This window comes from Mytilus californianus, unplaced genomic scaffold (assembly GCF_021869535.1).
Source record: "Mytilus californianus isolate M0D057914Y unplaced genomic scaffold, xbMytCali1.0.p SCAF_1, whole genome shotgun sequence".
Taxonomy (NCBI): Eukaryota; Metazoa; Mollusca; class Bivalvia; order Mytilida; family Mytilidae; genus Mytilus; species Mytilus californianus.
The window spans coordinates 130,320,824-130,343,613 of NW_026262581.1; the positions used below are offsets into that span (position 1 = coordinate 130,320,824).

At 31.4% G+C, this 22,790-nt stretch overlaps 1 protein-coding gene across 3 annotated transcripts; it reads right to left on the minus strand.

Annotated features, from left to right (window-relative positions):
- Positions 1 to 5,117: 5,117 nt before the first annotated feature.
- LOC127713612 (collagen alpha-3(IX) chain-like) lies at positions 5,118 to 22,437 on the minus strand. Of its 3 annotated transcripts, XM_052219800.1 has the most exons (13): positions 22,212 to 22,312; positions 20,419 to 20,606; positions 17,523 to 17,576; positions 15,971 to 16,056; positions 15,509 to 15,576; positions 13,657 to 14,083; positions 13,242 to 13,463; positions 12,920 to 12,948; positions 12,451 to 12,676; positions 9,179 to 9,289; positions 8,335 to 8,442; positions 6,069 to 6,191; positions 5,118 to 5,691 (listed from the first exon to the last, which is right to left on the minus strand). In XM_052219800.1, the coding sequence occupies exons 3-13, from the start codon at positions 17,546 to 17,548 to the stop codon at positions 5,627 to 5,629; spliced, it is 1,491 nt and encodes a 496-aa protein (XP_052075760.1). In that variant the 5' UTR covers positions 17,549 to 17,576; positions 20,419 to 20,606; positions 22,212 to 22,312; the 3' UTR covers positions 5,118 to 5,626. The 3 variants fall into 3 exon arrangements, with proteins under 3 accessions (XP_052075760.1, XP_052075758.1, XP_052075759.1); XM_052219798.1 differs by lacking the exon at positions 20,419 to 20,606 and having other exon boundaries at positions 22,212 to 22,437; XM_052219799.1 differs by lacking the exons at positions 17,523 to 17,576; positions 20,419 to 20,606 and having other exon boundaries at positions 22,212 to 22,435.
- Positions 22,438 to 22,790: the final 353 nt, after the last annotated feature.

Below are 22,790 nucleotides of genomic sequence, written 5' to 3' on the forward strand. Positions count from 1 at the left end.
AAGATAATATGGTTTATCAAACCAAAATATTATAACATATAATACTGTTTATGGATCCAGATTTTTATAAATTATGCAATTCTGTTATAGGAAAGACCATAGGCATAAATAAAATAAAAAGGTTGAAAAAAATAACGATTTCAATTAAGTACAATGTATTTCAAACAAGAGGATGTCTTGTGTTCAAAAATGGACAATGTTTTACTTTGGATGCTTACACGTAGAAAAGCTCAATAGCACAATATATTTTGTCCGGAAACGAGAATATAAGTCAGTGATTACAATAAACATTACAATGTTCAATATATCTTTATGATATAATATTTTGGTTTGTGAGAAAAAATATTAACGGTGCAATACTTTTTCAAGCTGTATAAATAAAGCACAATTGCTTCCTTCTGACATTTAAAGAAAACCGACATCTTTTGTGTCAAATGAAATTGAAGATTCTGAGAAAAAAGGGCATATTAGATAAATTACCTCGTAGACATGTTGAATGTTATATTTGAATGGAAATTTGAAAATACACAAACGAACAGTATTACAATGAGATTTTTTTATTAACCTATATCTGAACTCGACTGCGGACTTTCCTCTGTTTCATCAGTGACAAAAGTCCCCACATCAGTCCTGTTAAAATTAAAGAAAAATCATGTACTAATGGGACAAACGCATCTAGAGCAGTTTTTCTTTACAGTTCTTCCGAATAAAAATAAGTACCTCTTATTTTTATAAATAACATTTTTTACTTTCATTTGAGTGATACTCAGGACGATATAGACTGTTCAAACTACAACTTGCGCATTGTTTCTAAAGTTGTTTATTACACATATTTTGGTTATCGCTTCCTATGTTTTCAGATTCACCTTATTCTAATATACTATTGTTTTTTTTTTGTTTCAAGGTTTTGTAAAATGCGTACTTGACGAAAAAAGTAAAATAACAAAAATACCGAACTCCAAGGAAAATTCCAATTGGAAAGTTCGTTATCAAATGGCAAAATCAAAAGCTCAAACACATCAAACGATTTCCCTATTTATATTTTTCTTGAATAAAATGCACTGAACTGTTTTAAGCCAGGCGTGATCCGGTTAAATTAATGGAGCAATAACCAATTGAAAAAAAACATTACCAAATAATGAAAATTTTGTACACACTTAAAACAGTCATGCAAAATTTTAAATTGTGATTGATAATGTTAGAAAACATCCACAATATTGGATCAAGATAAAAAAAATATGGCAGCTGAGATATATGTGGATATATGCAAAGATTCTTCCTACTATACAAATCCTTGATATATGCAAATAAATATTGTTTCCGAACAGAAGTCGTATTAAGATTGTTTTTTCATCATTGCGTTTTACCGATCACGTGATAATTAATGTAAATAACAGCTACCATCACACAATAAACGATCTATTTTCTGTGTATCGATGAATGATTATTACCTTTCCGATCCTAAGGATCCTGATCCTTCGGTTGATGTCCATAGACCGTTAGTAGTTGATGTATCTGCTTGCACAATAGTCGATGTCGTTTGTCCATTTGTTGGAATCACAGGTATGTCACCTCTACCTTCTCCAAATAATAAGGTTACACTTTTTTTAATCATATATTACTTTTGACTTCATTTGTATAGACCGTTTAAAAAATAATAGTAAGCATTTTGAACCATTTGAAAATATATTTGAATATAAGTTTTGATAGCTTTGACACACATTATAGATACTTTTTAGTTCAGAATAGTTCATAGGCGACTCTTAAATTTATGAAAGTATAAAACTGTAAAAGAAATAAGTCGTACTGAAAAATTTACTGACTTAAAAACAAAAACGCAGGAATAATCTATTGCAGAAGAATTTAATATACCGCTTTTCTAAACGTATAAACTATCAGTTTGCTATTAGTTTCAAATTCTATCATATTTTCATACCTGCAACTTTCTAATAATATCATATGTTGTATAACTTCCGGTTTTTGGATGATTATATTTTTTATCGTGTTGTCTCCTGCTAACATGAACATTATAATTGATAAGGTAATATTCTTTTGTCTTTTTTGGGATTCCATTTGTCTTTTTCCACTAGACTTTTTTTCTCGCCCTATATGGAACTTACTGACGTATCAGGTCACAAGCACATTGTGTAACTAATATTATATTATCTCCTATGAATATCATTGGTTGAAATATTTGGTCAGGAGGTGTGTCTTTTTTTAAAACACGGTCAGTTGGCGTGGTTAATTTTAAATACACGGTTAGCAATACAGTTACATTCCTTTTAAAAACACAAAACGGTGTTGTTCTCAAATTAACATACATTGTTAACATACATAAATATAATTTTGTCATGCTTTTAGACAAAATGTGTGACTTCTATGAATGTTCTAAGTCTTTTTAAAATTGTGATAACAAGGATTCACGCTAAGTCGAAATTCCTCATTTGAAGATAGTTGGTAAGATAAATTCGTTACACAGTGTGCTAGTGACCTAATACGATATTCTAGTATACGGTGTAAATAAATTTCATATGGGGCTCGAGCTTCGCTTTCTTTTTTTTAAAACTAAACCACGCCCACTGACCGTGTATTTAGAATAAAACACGCCCAATGACCTTTTATTGTATATATACACGGTTCCAACGCGTTCGCTTTTAACCAATGATATTCATAGAAGTATAGATGAGGTAAGATAACATAGAATACGCAGTACAATTTTACCTATGTTTTGATATATAGTGATAACCTTGAAAAAACTCACGCCAGTTTCCATAACTGATAGTGAAAAGTAAAATAACAAAAATACCAAACTCCAAGGAATATTCAAAACGGATAGTCCTTTAACAAATGGCAAAATCAAAAGCTCAAACACATCAAACGAATGGAAAACAACTGACTTGGTACAGGTATGTCCTTATGTAGAAAGCGGCTGTCTACAATACTTCTCTGACACAGGTACTAAATGTTTGGTAGATATCATTCAGAAATTGCCTCTTGTTTATATTCTCCATTTGAAATTATGAAATAAGGGTAAATATTACTTGTTAGAACATACTTTTGAATTCTTTGAACAGACGAGTTCATTACAAAAGTACGGGATATCGTCTATACCATGAAAAACTTCAAACGTGCAAAAGCTGCTATTTGTTGCTTTAAGTGACGCGAAGGAACTGTAACGCGTTACTCTAGGTGAGGTGAACTAACTGATACGAGTTGCTCTAGTGTACGCGAACAACGTTGCCTCAGGGTATGCAAACGAACTGCACTGCTGTCATTCAGGCTTTTCAAAGCATTGAAAAATCAAAATATATTAACATCACCTCGCTTCAGATATTTTTATATGTTGATTTAGTAACTTTCAAAATTCACATAATTGTTAGAACCAAATATACTGGTTAAGTGAAATATTGAGCAATGAATCATCGAAACAGATTTAATAACAAGAATGTGTCCATATTACACGGAAGCCCCACTCGCACTATCATTTTCTATGTTCAGTGGACCGTAAAATTGGAATCAAAACTCTAATTTGGCATTAAAATTATAAAAATCATATCATAGGGAACATGTGTACTAAGTGTCAAGTTGATTGGACTTCAACTACATTGACCAAAACCTTTAACCTGAAGCGGGACAGACGGACGAACGAACGGACAGACGAACGAACGGACGCAAAGACCGAAAAACATAATGCCCCTCTACTATCGTAGGTGGGGCATAATAAGATAACCGCTACCTTTTTCATGATAGAAAAAGTTTAATATTTAGACATATCTAGCGATGTAAAAAATCAGCCTGTTTGTATTTCGTTCAATCATAACCCTGATCTCTGCGGATAACATCATTGTTTAGTAAATATATTATTCTGCTTGGTAACCTTAAATAAGTGAATAAACAGAAATAAGGAATAAACTGTGATTTTAATATACCATATACATGAGTTTTATCTGGCATAAATGTTCGAGTCGGGAACAATATGTTGTATGTGTGTTTGCAAAGGTAAACAGTGATAAAAGGTGTAACATGTACATGAATGAATAAGATAGAGATAAAAAGCAACCCATCAACACAATACAAAAACAAAAATAAACATTTACGTTGCCATAACTATGAGACAGTGCTCACTGCATATAACTCTATAGATAGCCCCAAACATCTGTCTCCCCTATCACAATTTAACTCCCTCTGGCAAAGTTGACCTTAGATGAATTTGTCAAAAGTATTAAGGTTTCTTTTGGTCATATAACTCCTTATGTTTTTATGTATTTATACATCTTTTGCTTTCAACTGTTTTGAGTTTGAGCGTTTCTGAGGAAGGTATACACAGAAAAGCGCTTCGGACGCACCAAATTAATTTATACAGCGTCAGTATCGTTTGCTCTTTCATCTATTTCTTCCCCAAAATAGATAATAAAGTTGGTAGTGAATATGATGTTGAGTAAGGTCCGAAAATCTTTGAAACGTATCCGAGTTAAAAAGAGAGTTACAGAAAAATTTCCATAAGATATTTAAGTAGTACAAGTATTTGTTTTAGAGATGTTCCTTGGCTTATGGTGAACACATACGTCTGTGGTATAAACACTAAAACTTATTTACTTTTTTTTTTAATTTTACTTAAAGAAAAATTTAGGTCGCCCTATTTATTTTCGAGAAATGGAAAGGTTTACTTTAAGATTAAAATCGTATGGATGACAGTTCTATGACGATTTAAACAAAACTAATCAAAACAATTATATAACCTTCTTAGAAGTTGCTATTTAGATGAATCGCTTTCTGAAAAACACTGACTTTGTCACAAAATAATGTAAATTACTAAACTACATTTTAAAAATATACTTAAATGAATGAGATAAAATGTTAAAAAGAAGTACGTTTCCTAAAAACAATGATAAATTAGCAGTTTTATCTTAATTTTAACGAATTCAAAAGATATGATACAGATTTATAAAATTAGCAACAAAATCATGATGGCGGCTCCAAAAGATGCGCAGTTGGATTCTGAGTTCATCTAGATTAATTCTCTTGCACCCAATGTTAAATAACCTATTAAGATCGTTCTTGTCAGTTTGTGTCATTTGCGTTGGTTGTTATCATTATAAAACGCACACAAATTCAGATCACCTTTCGAAAGTAACTTTTATTTCCTTAAAAATACAAAAATATATTATCAACAACTGTCATGTAAGTTATTCAAAATTCATACAAAAATTGCATATTTTAAAAGAAATTCATATTCCAAGAGTAATCCGAGGATGACGTATAATATACCGAAAAGCAAAATGCTGCAGGGTTATATAATTTCAAAAGTAAGAAATATGAGATACATTTTTCAGGCTACCGAACAAAGTTAAACATGCAGCCTTTGTCGAATGCACTGTTTATAAAAGCAAAACTCCAGAAAGAGGAATTTGAAACATGTTTACATGATAAAAGTTTTTATAAGTGCAGCATTTTGCCTAATCACAAAACAGCTAAGAATGCGATACAATACAAAAGCTACAGGTTTAGAGAGAGAGATATATCGAACAGTTTACATATCTGTGAAGTGTACATGCCGTATCACTAGGTCAAAGATCAAATACAGGAAAGACGCGTTAGTGAACTGTACAAGCGGGTGGATACTGGACTAGCGAACAGAGTATGGTACGTCTCCTCGGAGTTCTTGGTCACCTGTGCCTTCTATATCAATTTCTGAATAAAAAAGAGGAAAAGTGAAAGTTTTTAGTGATATTAAAAAATTACTACTATGAGATTTGAGGTTTTAGTCGTTTGTATTTCCGTGTCTATAATATTCAAGCACTGAAATTAACATAACCGATTAACATTGTGATAAGGTAGACAAGACTAAAAAGTTTAATATAATAGTGTATTTACTTTTATTATAATGAGTAAATAAAACAAGTATTGTAAATTCTGTATAAATATTGCCCGTGTCTTTCTTCTGTCAGTAACTAAAATTATAACATCAATATTTAGCGTGCAATAGTTTATAGATTTTTGACCATGCATCATTCATATCTACTGGTATTCAAAAGATGGTTGTGATTTGACAAAAGATAAACACTTACCACATTTCTGTTCGTCACTTTCATCACCACAGTCATCGACATCATCACATTGTAAATTTCGACTGATACATTTTCCATTTTTGCATGTAAATAAACCTTCCGGACATTGGGCAATTCTCTCACCTAAAAATAGTAGACCCTTTCAGTGTAGATAGTTTTAAATTAAAAAAAAATCTTACATTGTCTTCCGAAGTAAGACTATGTTTTGTTATCATTAGTTACTGTTTACATTACTTGATATGTTATAATAAATAATTATTCACCTAAAGCGCTGTATTTTTACGTGCCTTTGTTTGATTCTTTTAGACTACCGGTCATCAGCTGATTGTGTTAATTCCCTTTAATATTACTACACCAAGGCTACATTGTGGAAACAAGTTGCTTTCTTTAAAAAAAGAACTGCAATCGTGAACCTAAATGCCTGTTTGGCATGAACGATCAGATAACTGATACATAAAAAAGCATGATTTTACCTCATTTTTTAATATAAAATGTAGAAAAACTGACATGGATTCTTAATGAAGATGCTGTTCTATGTGGGGTATAATTTTCTTGTTAAAGGAATAATTGCTCTCTCTCTCATCCCTCTCTCTTCTGATAGATAACATTACAACATGCAATCTGATTAAAAGTTCAGATCCATCTTAACTCGCGTTCTCGTACATATAAGCATATGAGGATAACGAAACCATTTCTCTATATTTAAATTAGATTGTACAACATGCTAAATAAGAGGCAACCACTGTCAGTTCCATTCTAAGGTGCTATTTTGGAAATTAGAGGTAACTTCCTGGCTAAAGTCGAAATTTAAATATGAAAATAGACTTTGTTTTGAAGAAGTTTATGAAATGAATCATGATTATTTGTTTGTAGCCAGTTTGAAAATAGTTCAAAACCTTAAGCTATATTCGTATTTGTTAATTCCGAACTAAGACCGTTTTGGAAAATCAATTACACTGGTTTATATGGTTTGGTCATTGGCTATCATATTCGAGATATGCTTGATCTCAATTTATTTATACCCCAGGCAACAAACTCAAAACAAACTTTTAGAGTAGAAACAAGTTGAAACCTCAACTTTATACTTAAATCAGTTCGCTCAAACATTTCTCACTTTTTCATTTCATAACGTGTCCTTTTGTAAATTAGCCAAAATATAATGAATAAAGTAAAATATATGTGAAACTACAATACGTTGGTAATAAGTTTCATGGGAGATAACCTAAAACATTATTCTTTTGAATATAGAAGACTTTTCGAGAGAAAAATTGATTATCTCCCATGGAAACTTACTGAAAACGTATTGTAATTTCACACATATTTTACTGAATATAAAATGTTTTAATTCAAATGATGTCTGATTCTTATGAATATAGAAGACTTTTCGAAAGAAAAATTGTATGAAAGCTTAGTTTGGACATTTTTATAGCAATTCAAAATTACTACCCATCACCTTTAGCATGACAATAACAATAAGATTCCTATACAAACTGTTAGACTGATTTTTCATAATAACATTGAAGTGAAATTAAAGTCTTATAGGATTGTAAGTATGCTTTATTTTATCACCTTGCACTTTCTCGACTTGACTGTGGTTTTCTACAGCATTTTGTTCAAATTTCTGACCAGTTGAACAGTTTGGTTTTATAAAACAAATTGCAATTTGGTCAGAATTTTGAATAAGTTGCAATAGGTTGAGAGCAACACTTACAATCAAGTCACAGTAAAGAAATCAAATCAGTCATACTGGAGTTTAAGCGCGATATGTGAAAAATTGACAGTTGTATAAAAAGATATGGCGTATTAAATCTGCACAAAATCCTTTCACGCACTTAATAAAACCCGTAGCAAAGGAACAGCACTTCCATTTCTGTTTTCAAGCTCCACCTTACTGCCTATTCAAGATGGTCCCAAGCACATTTTGAGCGGCAGAATTCTTTGCTGGACGTCGATACCGCTACCTTTTTACATAGAAGACCGAGACATTTGCGGGGTAATATTAAACTAGTAAAGGACGATAACGGGCGGCAAAGAAATCTAACAAATACTGTTATAATTTGCCGTCCAATTTCATTGTAAAATTCAAAAATAATACAAGCATTTACACAATCGATGGCATATCAAAATATTTCATAGATAACATGTATGAAATGGGCAAAACGTGAATGAACTGCACAAGTTAATGTCTCTAACGAATTTGCAAGTGTGGATGTGGATGTGCATATAAGTTAAGAAAAATTAGAAGGAAAAGAACATCAATATTTACAGTTTCTTTCATCGGATCTATCAGCACAATCGAATTCGTTGTTACATTTTTTGTCTATTTGAATACAACGCTGGTCAGATTCACATGTAAACTGGAATTCGTTACAATCTGCAAGATATATATGATTTCATAGTTATTTATATAGGGTGCATTGTAGGTCTAGTTAATATATATGAGTTGACCATTCATTATAGTTGTCTATTTGACGAACATTGTTCTGATTAAATTTTTTGCTATATTTCTACTGTGATGATGAATTGATTGTTTTGTAAAGTTGATTCTTGCATTTTATTTATGGAAATGCAATGTATACTCAATCGATGATTAATCCCAAGCTTTGGACCAGGAATGGCAAAGAATACTACAACAACAAGTTCAATATGTTATCCATGTAATAAGAAGACGGTTATCATCGGTAATTCGTTGGGACGATGGTTTCTTTCGGTATTGAACTTTGTTATATTTATTGTTGCCACTGACATATTTTCGATTTCCAAAAATAAAAGAATTTTGATTATGAAATTTTCCACTTGTAAGCATTTGATTACCTTTTGTTCTATACTATTTTAAAGGTTTCCCTTAGCAAAACGTGTATCTTGCAATATCGAAAAAAAAAATACGATGGTATCTTTTATCCAAAAATACTCCTAAACCTCCTACAGGGTTTTAGTTAAACTTACATGGAATATTTTTGACATAATTCAATTGAACATCTGTCAGCTTATATTTGCACGTGTTGTATATTCTTACATCCTCTTCATTTGGACTTTGATGGATAGTTGTCTCATTGGCAATCTTATCACATCTCCTTATTTTTATATTTGTGTCTCTTGATTTCACTCACCACAATTACGTTCATCACTTTCATCGTCACAATCATTAATGCCATCACATCTAAATGCCAGAGGGAGACATCTATCTGTACTTATACACTTAAACTGATTTGGTTCACAACCTGCAAGGTTATTATCTTAACTTTATATTATTATAAACAGATATACAGTATTTCACCAGTTATGTTATATTTTCTTGATATGCTAATGCAGCAAGACACTTGCAAATATCATACCGCATATCCTTATTTACCTTGTAAATATAAAAAGATATTTTTATTCCAATTTTAACATATAACAGCTTGAATTGATAAAATGTAAAATAATACAAGCTTAAAGGGAAGGAATTCTATGATTGTCATCTTGGAGAGTTCTGGAAGTTACTTATACATAATCAGACGTATAATGTTATGTTCGATGAAACACGGTTCAAATTGGGTTGTTTCCCGTTTGCCATCATAGAATCATAACGAATGTATCATATCAGGAATTATCTTATATGATAAGATAAGATAAGATAAATTTTATTTCCAATAGAGGACCCATTATAGGCATAGTCAGTACATTGATTTTTTATATCACACAATTGCAAAAGACAATACACAAGAAAATTAAAAAAAAAAAAAAGAAATACAACTGAAAAAAAACATGAAATATAAATTGAGTTAATAATACATGTAGTCACGTAAACCAGTATGTTCAGTGTTTATTGACCATGCACCAGAAGCAGCATCACGTCCATTATTAAAAAAGGCTTTTGAGTCAAGTCCTTCCTCGTGGCTGATGCATATGAACAAATAGTATTGTTGTTCATATGCAGGAGTCACCAAGGGCAGGTGCTTAAATGACACTCAAGCATAAACACTTAAACACTTTACAACACAAGCATAAACTAATACTCAAAAAGAATTACTACAATTATAGTCCTCCTTGTGGCTAATGCACATAAATAAGATTAATATGTAGTTATCCAAATGCAGGAGCCACCAAGGGCAGGTGCTAAAAGGACATAGTAATATATTGTGTAAAATTTCTGTGTAAAGATATTTGGATTTGGATGCAGCCTCTAGCACAACTTGTCCCAATGCTCTGAGACAAAAAAGAAAATACATAAAAAACACAAACAATGGTAATGAATTATGAGTATTTTTCATTCTGTTTTATGATAGCACACATTTCATACAAGATATCCTTGTTTTCATTACTCATTAACCAAATAAACTGATCTTTAATTGTCAACATATCAATATTAGCACAATATTTCCTAGCACAAAGTATTAATTTACTTCTCTCATTATTTAATGAGGTACAATAAGAAGAAAATGTAACTCATCTTCAACTTCAGATATGTATGCAAGACACGTCGGATACTAAGTATAAGTTATGTCGCATGTGTGTTTGTATCTTTTACGACGACACAGGGCGGAAAAGTAAGCTCAAATGAATGCTCCCTTTTTTGGTTCATAAATTACCCAATAAGAACCAAAAAAAAAAACATTATTAATATCAATTTAAAGAGCATCATTGAAAAGGTTTAAGCATATTAAGGTATTTTCTTAAAGAGTCTCTTACGGGAGTGGGCATCTAAAACATATTCATAGTTATTACGTTTTCTATTTATAGGGAGGAGTGAAAATTTATTTCTGTGACTAGCTTCTGTTCATAAAGATTTGGAATATACCTTCACCCCACTCGTCCTAGTGTCACATCTATTGCCTAAAATATACTATTCCCAATAGTAAAGGATTGCACCTGTGGTTATGTTGACGAACATACCGTAATTCTAAAATTAGGTAATTCTAAAATTAGGTGTTTTACATGTAAGGACTTTAATTGTATGATCTTTCATTGTAAGGACCATGATCGAGGTTAAAAGGGGTCGAGTAATATAAAACTAACAAAGATGGCCTTAGTCAGATTTGGCACAACTCCTTTTAGGGTTCAATGCTTTGTAATAGATTTCGCCCTCGTACTATTTTTAAAGGAGAACCCCTGATGAGTATAAAGCAGACAAAATGCGCGACTGGCTTACTAAATCATAAACCTGGTATCTTTGATTAGTTCTTTATTAACCTACCCACCCCAGTCAATAAACATGTATAATGGATTGTTTACTCGATATAAATTACTTTCAGGAAACTGAGAAAATTGCTTTTAATATTACATTTGGGTTTTGTAAACATTGATTAATTAATCTCCAGTATAGATTTGAATTCCTTCATTCGTCCTTTATATTATATGTATAGACCGTTAACATTGACAAAATACTGTACAAATTATAGAAAGAAAAAAAGAAAAAAAAGAAACACTGTCAATATAATGGAAACTAAAGATTACTATAGGGACTATAATAGATCTTTCATACATGTTACAAATCTAATGCATAAACACCAAATATTTGGAACATGGTGAGCGAACCTTTTTTTTCATTACGTTTTCGCCTTTTATATTTTTTATTCAAAAACGCAAAAAAATGCTTTTACGCCCTTGCAATTCCGAGTCGTCACATTTTTGGCCTTTTTGATTTTAACGATTTTGCGGGGTTTTTTTTTTTTTTTTTTTTTTTTTCTTTTTTTTTTCGTTTCGATGGACGTTTCATAATATGTATGAATATGAACTTAAATTATATTTAAAACAATTTTGCCAAATGAAAAAGATTTAGGTCTCTGGGGTAAATGATGAAACTAATATAGTAATATTTTAACGTATTAGCCAAAACATTTAAAGTGTTAATTTCTTTAAAACTTATAGAAAAGCTTTATTTGTAGATACAAAACTCATTCTATTAATCATGAAATTATATTCTTAAAACAATTCAAAATATTTAAATAAAAACTAAAAAACAAGTTTATTGGCTTTGGTCAGGCTTGTGAGTTCTATTGGCTTTTGTTTAAAATTAAGGTTTTCTTAATTTCAAGAGTCGTTTTCATATGATTTGGTACAAATATGAAAGTAAGTCTTTGGTTCAATACTTTAAGTTATCTTAAATAAAGACAAAAATATTATTTTAAGTCGAGTTACACGAACAGGTGCGCGGAAGGTGGTTTCTGGAATATATACTCCATTAATAATGTTTGCGTGTTATTTACTTTTGGAATAAACTCTAATTTTATTTTCCAACAAAGCAAAGAGGCAAACTCGCAAAATACGAAATTGCGAAGACGAAAAGACGTAAAGACGAAACGAAAACCATTTCTGCTTTTCGCATTTTCCCTTTGAGTATAAAATACCAAAGGCATGACATGGCCGCAATCGCGAAGCCATCATTGCATTAATTGATTACCTTGGAACGATGTTGTTGCAGGTTCTGTCGTAGTTGTTGGCATGATAGTAGGAGTTGTTGTTCTAGGTATAGTGAAGGTAGTTGTGGTACTTGGTTCCGTAGTGGTAGTTGTTGTACCTGGTACAGCGGCGGTGGTAGTAGTACTTAAAGATTTTAATATTCCTGTAACTATGACATTTAGTTCTTTAACTTCATTGCAACATGATGATACATTATTTTCTAAACTCTGAAAAAGACATAAGTGTGAGTCGTTTTGATACCACACTTTTAAGTTGCTACAGTGCGTTCATAATATCTGTTTTGTAATTACATACATTTTTATCCTTTGTTTTAAAATTAGTTTCACCAACCTAACAATTTCAAAAAATATATGTAAAATGTTTTATACGCAATTATAAATGAAACTTTACCATGTATCATTTGATTCTTAAATATAACTACTAGTAGTATCGAAAACAAATACCAGTACCTTTATTCTTTCTTTTAAAATCGCAATTTCTGAAAAAGAATTAAAACATGTTTCATTTGACTTCTTGATGAGCCATTTAAATGAATTATACACAAGAATTAAACAAGGAACATACTATTTTACTTATCATAATTATGTGACTGAACGACACCATTAACTTATTGGGATGCATTTAAGTTAGCTAATTAGTATTCAAAATTGTATTTTAAGATTTAAAAACATATCGTTTAATACTAAGCAAAATAATTTGATACATATATCAATGCAAATTTGCCAATTCGACCAATTAGAAAAAAAATGCATAAAATTGCAGTGAATCAACCTTCATTAGGAACTACAATTGTTGTTGTTTCTCCTGGAATTCCTATAGGACCAGCAGGACCTGTCAATCCCGGCGGTCCCATAAAACCACGTTCACCAGGCTCTCCTTTTCTTCCTGTGTCTCCTGGAATGCCCGGATATCCTCGATCGCCAATCACCCCTGCTATCCCTTGAGGTCCTTGTAATCCATTTAACCCATCTTTTCCCGGAAAACCATTAATTCCTGATAATAAGAATAAACAAATAAGCATGTTATCCCGTTTAACTTAAACAAAATATTAATGTATGACTAAAAACCGATTAAGTGTTATTATCCTTTGAATTTACTTTTCATCACTGTATAGTTTCATGACACTATTGAAAACCGTATAACAAAATACATCACATGTCATCTATAGATATATCAGTCCCCTTACCATTCATCCCTGGATCACCTTTTTGGCCAGGTAGTCCATTAAGTCCTGGTAGTCCCTGTTCTCCTTGAGGCCCCTGGGGTCCTGTCAACCCTGGTGGACCACGTGGACCGCTTATACCTGGTTCTCCCTTTTCTCCGCTTCCTCCACTTCCTCCATTTCCATCACCCCCATTTCCAGGTTCCCCTTTCTGCCCTCTTTCTCCTTGTAGTCCTATCAAACCTATTTCTCCCTTCACTCCTGGTTTTCCACCGTCTCCTTTGTCTCCTTTGTCACCTTTATATCCTGTAAATCCAATTTGTCCTGGTCCGCCCTTTTCGCCTCTTTCACCTTTAAAACCTTGTAGCCCTCTTTCCGCTGTCATACCCTTTTCCCCTTTCTCCCCTTTTTGACCTGTTCCACCTCCTCCGCCATTATTCGGTATGATGACCTTGAAAAGAAGATATACTGTAACATTAAGTGAAGCAGCAACGTTTCCAATACAAGATAATGTTATGAAAAATGAACATTTATAATAGAGGTTTTACTATTGTATTCAAATTAATTTAAGCAGTTTAAAATATAATAATAAGAAGATGTGTAGCCAATGAGATAACTCTTCACCAGAGACCAAAATGATATAGAAGTTAACAAATCCAGGTACGCCTTCAACAATGGGCAAACTCCATACCACAAAGTAAGCTATAAAACACTATATTGTATGGAAATTACTAAATTGTCCCTAAATTGAATAAAAAAAAAATTCCATGTGCTGAATATTATAGCAGTTTTCAAATTAAATGAAACATAACAAATAGATAAAAATATTTATATGAAGAACAAGCAAATTTTGTTCCTTATGATTCTCAACACAACATAAACAAATAGGTATATAGAAAGTGTGATTCTCAGCACAACAAACACAAATACATACATAGAAAGTGTGATTTTCAACACAACATACACAAACAAATGCATAGAAAATTTGATTCTCACCACAACATACACAAATAAATACATAGAAAGAACAAATATACCTCGCTACATCTTGTTGTATGCGCGTTCTATTATCAAAAGAGATTAATGGAAGGAAATTATTTGTTACAGTAAATCAAACAGTAAAAGAAAAAGTCATCATATTATAGGTTTGAGTTTAGTGAATTTACTCTTATTCTTTTTTTATATATCTTTTATGCACTGGAAATTATTTCATTGAGGGTAGTAAAGGCTATTTTCCAGTAACAAATATAAATAAGAAGATGTGGTATGAGTGCCAATGAGACAACTATCCATCCAAGTCACAATGTGTAAAAAGTAAACAATTATAGGTCAAAGTACGGCCTTCAACACGGAGCCTTGGCTCACACCGAACAGCAAGCTATTAAGGGCCCAAAAAAAGACTAGTGTAAAACAATTCAAACAGAAAAACAAGTTTGCTTGTATTTAGTTTGCGTTAAAAAGTTATTGTTCGGCGTGTTTGGTACAAACATAGTGTGAACATCCAACATTCAGCCCAAAAATTGTTTCCTGTTTTTGTACAATTATGTTCTTCTGTACCTTGATATAACATCTTATATCAAATCAAATGTTGTACATTGAATTAGTATAACAGGTATTTCATCAAAAGACTCCGGTTGTATCCTAGTTACCGGAAATTTGGTTGCTGTACTGTACTTGCATACTTCACAATTTTAACAAAAATGTTACTTTCACATTATCTACGACAACATTATGGGCAAAGATGACAGGATTTTATTGATCACTGTTTGCCTAGAATATGACCAGCTATACTACAGAACTAACGGACAAAACGAGGCAGAAATACAACAACTTGATTCAACGTTGCAATATTAGACCATTAATTGTTACAACTTACCGGTCGATTTGTTTCGAGTGTTTTAACTCTTGTATCTAATTCTCTGTAACTTTGGCAGGTAAAACATTCTAAAATTCAAACGCAGTTATTCAAGTTTAGTAAGTTATCAACATAAATATAGAGAAATAACAAATATTCTTGCAGGCTATAAAGCATTTCATTATATCCATGAATTTAAATTCATAAATAAATTCAAATTTGTGTTTTTGTCTATAATAGGAAGTGGTCCAATTAAAATAATTTTCAAAAAATGTATTTCTCTCTCAAATTCACTGTGTTTAGTTTTTATCATTTGAATATGTGATATTTTTAACTTCCTCATCATTTGTTGTGCGACCATTACTTATTCGATGGGAGTTCTTATCTCTTTCAAAAAATTCATTTGAGCATAGAATTATAACCGTTATAAGCTATCTCTTATATTTGCAAAATCTACAATAGTTAAACAAATAAAGTACTTACGTATCGAACAAGTATCTCCTTCAAAACCAGGAATGCATATTAATTTTCTAACTGGAAAATATCTTCTTATAAATTTATTTGAATATCTATTGATAAAAAATATGTTCAATTAGATAAACGTTCAATATGATTTGTTGCATCAAGTATTCAAATTGACTCGCCAAATCTGTCCACGTTATATTTTTTTACACAAGAATATTTGAACAAAACCGCTATCGCTTCATAGAAAAAAATATTCACTTCAAATTGAGGTTTTACCGACGTCAGCCCTATGCGTACTGTTATAAGATATGAATATGCTGACACTCTTGACTTATAAGAATGCTTTAACCCAATGCACATTTAAAGATAAAGTGCATATAGATTGGAAAGTCGACTGCAAATTTCGAGATTGGTTCGTAGATGCCTTCTCTTAGGATTTAAATAAATGAAAGAAAATACATTACCTACTCTGCTATTTCCTAATGTTGCATTGCTGTGGGTTTTTTTTCTCAAGAAAAACTGTAATTGGCCGTGATTTACAAGAACTTATCGCAGTGATTTATATTCATAATCTTTTGTAATGTTGTCGTTTCGTTTTTTTCACATTTATAAATTATGTTTACCGCAGATACGCTTCAATTGAACAGAGAGAACAATTCAAAATGTATCAAAACATTTAAGAGAAGTTACTCGAGATTTACCAATATCATTTCAAGACATGTTAATGTTCTGTTTTCTGAACAAATAAACTTCGCTGAACTTAGAAACATGCTCAATGAGTATACCCTGCAGAACTTAAAGACATGCTAATGAGTATATTCCTTTGAACTTAGAGACATGCTCTATACAAATCTTGCATGCAGAAGTAAAGGAAAAAGACAGATTTAGTTTAGAAATATGATAATTATCATCTCAAAAGATTTTAAATGTAAGTCAAGGACTTTTTTAGTTACTGGAGTTTTACGACAAAACTATTGTTTTTTTTTTGTGTGCTATAGCTTCTATAAAAATCATGAACGATCAAATAATACTATCTGGTAGTTTTAATTATATAATCAACTAGAACACCTGCTGAAAACGGTATTATGTATGCTACAAGAGTACTTTTCCCATGCAAACTTTTAAAGATAGAATCCAAACAGATATGCAATCAAAATCAAATAATTAGTATACACATAGCTGGAAAAATAACCAAATAACCGCTGTTTTAAAAACTTTTTCTCTTTAAACAATAAGAAAATGGGCTAGCTTAAGATATTTCATGTCAAATTATTTATGTCATATGTGGATAATTGAATAGGATCCGAGTGTTTGTACAAACTGTGCGCGTTCTAGAAATGAGTGACATTTTGGCTTTTTTAAAATGAACTGCATGATGAATATAAATAAAAAAATATCTAAGATGTTCCATAATTTATCTGCAGCGGTGATTTCGGGAATAGTGTCCCAACCTCAACATCCCCAACCACCTTATGTGTATACCATCCACGTGTTTTTAATTACAAATCTTCAAACAGTTTCTAGGAAGCTTGAGCAGCTGAGAGGTTTATTCATAATGTTGCATACTTACGTATCCCAACACCATTTTGGTATCATTTCTATATTACTTATAAAATGTGAAGTGCTGAAAATTAAATTGGATTTTCAAACTTACTGTATTGTCATTTCCCCCTTTTGCAGATGCATTGCACTTACATCATTTTTTTGTACAATAGTTTTCAAGTTTGGAAAAATAGATATGACCAATATGTCCCCATTTATTTCTCTCAAGGGCTGTTTTCAAATAGAATTCTAATCTTACTAGAATATATAATCGTAAACTTGTGTACTTTGTGGTTCTAACAACATAAAGTCGTATTTTTGATCATGCTACTAAATTGAAAGTGTTGATGGCTCTAAAGTAATAGTTTTAAAGATTTTATCAACATTTCAGCATTTATCTAAAAGTCAATATGAAAGACGTTGAAAATCAAGATCAAAATGCTATCGGAGGTAAAGCTGAGTATTACATTCTATTTGCAAACTATTTTATAGTTTCCTTGGAAACAAAATTTTACAAAAAACTACATCAAAATTGCAATAATATATCAAAACAGCAATGTAAAACTTAGTAACATTTCGTGTTTATGGATGTTGATTTTAATTAAACGTTTATCATTTAATCTTTAATATTCAAATTCTAATAATCATAAACACTATTCTTCCAAATAATAAAAAAGCAAACAAAGGAAAGGACATCTTGTAGTAAACCAAGCTCACGACATTCTTGAACTGTTATACTTTTTTCAATGTCTCCTTTCTATTTTGATTGATGGCTGCCTTCATAAATACATATAGTTATCTTAAAATGAAATGTTAGATCTGTGGGTTAGTACTCTTACTTTACGTTTTCATTTGTTCAGAAATATTTTTAGATGTTATCTAGAATATCAGTTTTTCGATAAGGTTTTTATTTATTATCTGTGGTATGTAAAATTACATAATCAGCGTGTAGCTGCATATTTTCTTTATTAATTGTATCGTACTATTTGTTGTTTAATCCCAATTTTTTCGTATTTTCTTTGTCTTGATATTTGGCGTAATCTTATTGTGTGCATTATTCGTGTCTTTCTTCCAATTTTTTTCTGAATAATTTGCTTTTAGATCCCCCTTTACAAATGACTTTTCGATCAAACTTGCGACTGTTTTTACCAAAAGATCTTACGATTAAAATTGAACGTGAGTTATTCGGAAATGCCCATGTCGATTTTTTTATGTGAAAAAAGCGGTATTATATAGTTTCATTATTTTCATCCTAGGAATTTGAAATATGGTACATTCGGTTCATCCCGAGACTTTCTTTTAGAAAAATAGTTTAGGTTGCTGTTACAGTTAGCATCCCAGTAACACCAGAGAAGCTAGACATAATTAAAAATTGGAAAAATAAACATGTGATCCTCGATTGAATACTCAGATAACATAGATTAAAAGAGGAGGAAGAAAACACCAAGGGGACGTTAAAAAAACAAGGAAAAACTGACAATGCCATGGCAAAAGACAAAAACAAAACGACGTGAAGACGAAAAAGCACACAAAACATTACACAGAAAACAAAAGACTGAGCAACATGAACTCTATCAAAACGGGAGCTGAACTCGTCGTGTTGCTCATGCAAGCACTAATACTGTGCGACGTATCATTCGGTGATGTAACAACCGATAAAATAGGTCGGGATAGTGTTAACATCAATTTGAACATATATATGTGGTCATATGTGACATATGTTTATATCATTATATTGATAATCTAGCACGGCTAACATGTTCTTCGACACGTGCAAGAGTAAACATCAATGGGGATTTTTAAACGCATGTTTCCAACAAAAAACACCACATTTACACATTTATGTCCGTCGATATCAATCTAAAGTTAGATTTTTTATCAAGAAGATCCTGTTTTAATACAGAAACATATCAAAAACATAACTTGCTATCATATACTAAGCAAAGAAATGCCAGGATTTGATTACCCTTCCGGAGCACCTGAGATCATCCCCAGTTTTTGGTGGGGTTCTTGTTGCTCAGTCATTAGTTTTCAATGTTGTGTTTTGTGTTCTGTTGCTTGTCTGTTGGTCTTTTTCTTTTTTTGCCATGGCGTTGTCAGTTTATTTTCGACTTATGAGTTTGAATGTCTCTTTGGTATCTTTCGCCTCTCTTATTCTAGCTCTGCATATGTAATAAATTAAGACGACAGACGTTTATCGATGATAAAATCTCGTACATCGTTTAAGAAGAGATAAACCAAGGTAACAGACAAATACTGATTGAATCGTATGTACTCCAAAATGTGCAAAACCGATTTCATCAACAGGGTACACGTCGCATGCTATTCATACATCACCCGCCATGCGAATCCACACTCAGTATAAAACCAATGACGAAAAGATTCTTCTGTGCAACATTGTAAATAAACTTTTTAAATTGCTGTTCGAACGTACCCAGGATGATAACCACATATAGTCTTAACGTTACATGGTCGGATTGATAGGGAATTATCAGCAGGAGTACGTTTGTATATCGAAAGGAGAAGATGGTGAACGTATACATGCTGAAAACCCTATATCAGCAGCGTCCTTAAGTCACGTGGTTGGTCTGATATGGGGTTATCAGTCGGGTGCGTTCATTTGTCAGAAGTATATGATATGGATACATGTTAATCATATTAAGAAGCCTCTACATGGAATTTCCTCATACTAACTGACTATCAATTTAGTGATTTACAAGTACCGACACGTGAAGAGCTAAATGACCAAATGGAAATTAAAAATAGCAGACAAATCCATCTAAGGTCATCTTTGACTGAGGATGTTGGAACCTTAGTTGCATATGCATATCTTGAAAGGAACATGTCATGAAATTAAGGCAATTTCTGCACTTGATCCACATTTGTATTATTGTATTAGATTTTGGATATTCAAATATTTTTACCTCGAACATCACTGAAGAGACATTAATTGTCGAAATGTGGATCTGCTGCATTAAACTTGGTACCATTTATGTTATCACTACCACTGGGACGATACCTCTGTTGGTTGACTGTTAGTTCCAGAGGGTTTCACCAGCCCAGTAGCCAGAACTTCGATACTGGCATGAATATATTGTTTGTTTAAACTTTACTGTTCAAAAAATTTGGAAATTATTTTATTAATTTAGGAATATATCTCCCTCAATTCAAAGCTCTGATTCCTTTTCCGGATTAGGCTATACTTTATATCCTTTTTTGTTTAATCCGCTCATCTGCATTTCTATTAGATTTTGGATATTCAAATATTTTGACCTCGAGCATCACTGAACAGACATTAATTATCGAAATGCGCAGCTGGTGCATTAAAATTGGTACCGTTTATGTTATTGTCCATCTCTTTATTTGGTTTAAAATTGACTGTTTTTAAAATATCACCTATCAATTTGAGTACATGTTTTGAAAGACCATGACTAAAATATAACATATAAATGAATATAGAGATACATTTAAATTAGTGTCATAAATCCACAAGTAGCGTAAGTGGAAAAGCATACTTGAATATATCATCTTAAATAATATTATTTAAGTACATCTATCAAGTTCTTCCTGCAACAACTGAAAGGCCAATTGCCTAATAATTAGGATGTGGGTTTAATAGTAAGGCTATATAAGATTTTTAAATAAAAAGAGTAGTTATGAGCATTGGATTGTTGAATTATCTTTAATGAAATCCTCCCGTCTCTTTACATATTTGTCATAGCTATATATAAATTATGTTTTTATAGAAGTTCCTGAGAAAGGTAATGTGATGCATGTGTTTTGAACGTCACACTATGCATTAAAACGACACCCATCTAAAATAATAGTGAAATCAAAAACCGACTGCATGTGCATGTATAAATACATTTTTTAATATTAAAAAAATATTACTATTATTATTTTTTATCGATTTTTTTTTATTTCGCCCTTTCCTTAAATAACTTGCTAAACTTGAAAACAGTAAAATTGTTTAAAGGATTACAAAATAGTATTGAATAAAGTTAACAAAACAGCGACTATAATTTAGATATGTTTATTAGACTGGTGTCTGGTTAAAACACAGATGTATCGGATTTCTTCAGATCAGGAGGAGCAGATAATTTAGTCATGCTCACTGACAGCCTTCCAGATACCTGCACGTTTCAGATTAAAGTTCATACTCATTTATCTTACATTCTTTGTTTAAAACAATTTCTTTTTTTTTTCTAAAAAAAAAATGTGCAATTAATGTTATATCTTCAATAGTATATTCGTTTCTTGCCTTGTCTCGTAAAATGTTCAAATCTTCATTCATTTATTAACTTACAATCTCATTTGTTATAAATGAAATATTGCTTTTCTTTGATTTATTGATATAATTTTAGTAAAATTCTCTTTTTTTACAAATACAATTAGTCTTTATTTGAGCAACCATACTTTTATTTGACAAATGATACACATTTGCGATCTGTTAGTGATAGAAATGAACGTATTCAACTTTATCAAAAACAAACTGCGTAACATTATCAATTTTATTTATATAATTACTTCTATTCTTATCTCTATCTTAATATAGATCATAATTTCTCTGCATCAGTTCCAAATCATGTATCTTAAATAGATATTCAAATATTACAAAATAAAAAAAAACATATGTGTGCATCAAAAGTGCTTGAAGTGATTCTATGCATTATAAACTGTGAGTTTGTTTAACATTTTATTTTAATAAATAACTTACCTATGTCTTGGCCAATTATTTCCCTTTAGTAATGATAGCGAGCTAAATAATACTGAAATTAATAATAAATTCATTTTATCGTTAATTTCCTCCAAATTGGTTAATTAATTGTTTGAAATCAATCCTAATAAGATTTTTATAAAACACACATCTTCCCTATTTAATTTACTTGGACCATCTGTAACGGAAACTCTAATTACACAGCTTTTATAAAATCAAAGCTCTTAAAATGCTAACCGTGTTATATTTAAATCTAGGTAACCAGACTAACGTTGATTAGTATAAGTAATAGTTACTGCATTCAAAAATGTTATCTACTTGTATTTGAGAAATAAAACATGATCGATTTACTTCATTTGATAAGGGCTGTATGCAATGTCCGTATTTCTTGAACAAAATTAAAAGAAAAAAAAACCACCTAAATGATTAGATATGAAATAATAGTTATAGATCAGATAGAGGAGAGAATCACTTGGTATAGATTTTTGATAAGAAAATTAAAATCGTTGGCACCAAATTGGATAAATGAAAAGGTGTAGTACACATTGCGCAGGCAGTGCTTACCACCACAGCTGGTTG

What these genes read in the sequence shown, in the direction of transcription:
- LOC127713612 (XM_052219798.1), bottom strand. Translation starts at nt 22,285, where the DNA reads ATGAATTTATTATTAATTTCAGTATTATTTAGCTCGCTATCATTACTA. An exon ending in AATAATTGGCCAAGACATAG is followed by an intron (nt 17,577 to 22,211) that starts GTAAGTTATTTA and finishes TTTAATTTTCAG; the next exon opens with CACTTCACATTTTATAAGTA. An exon ending in AATTGTAGTTCCTAATGAAG is followed by an intron (nt 12,949 to 13,241) that starts GTTGATTCACTG and finishes ATTCTTTTTCAG; the next exon opens with AAATTGCGATTTTAAAAGAA.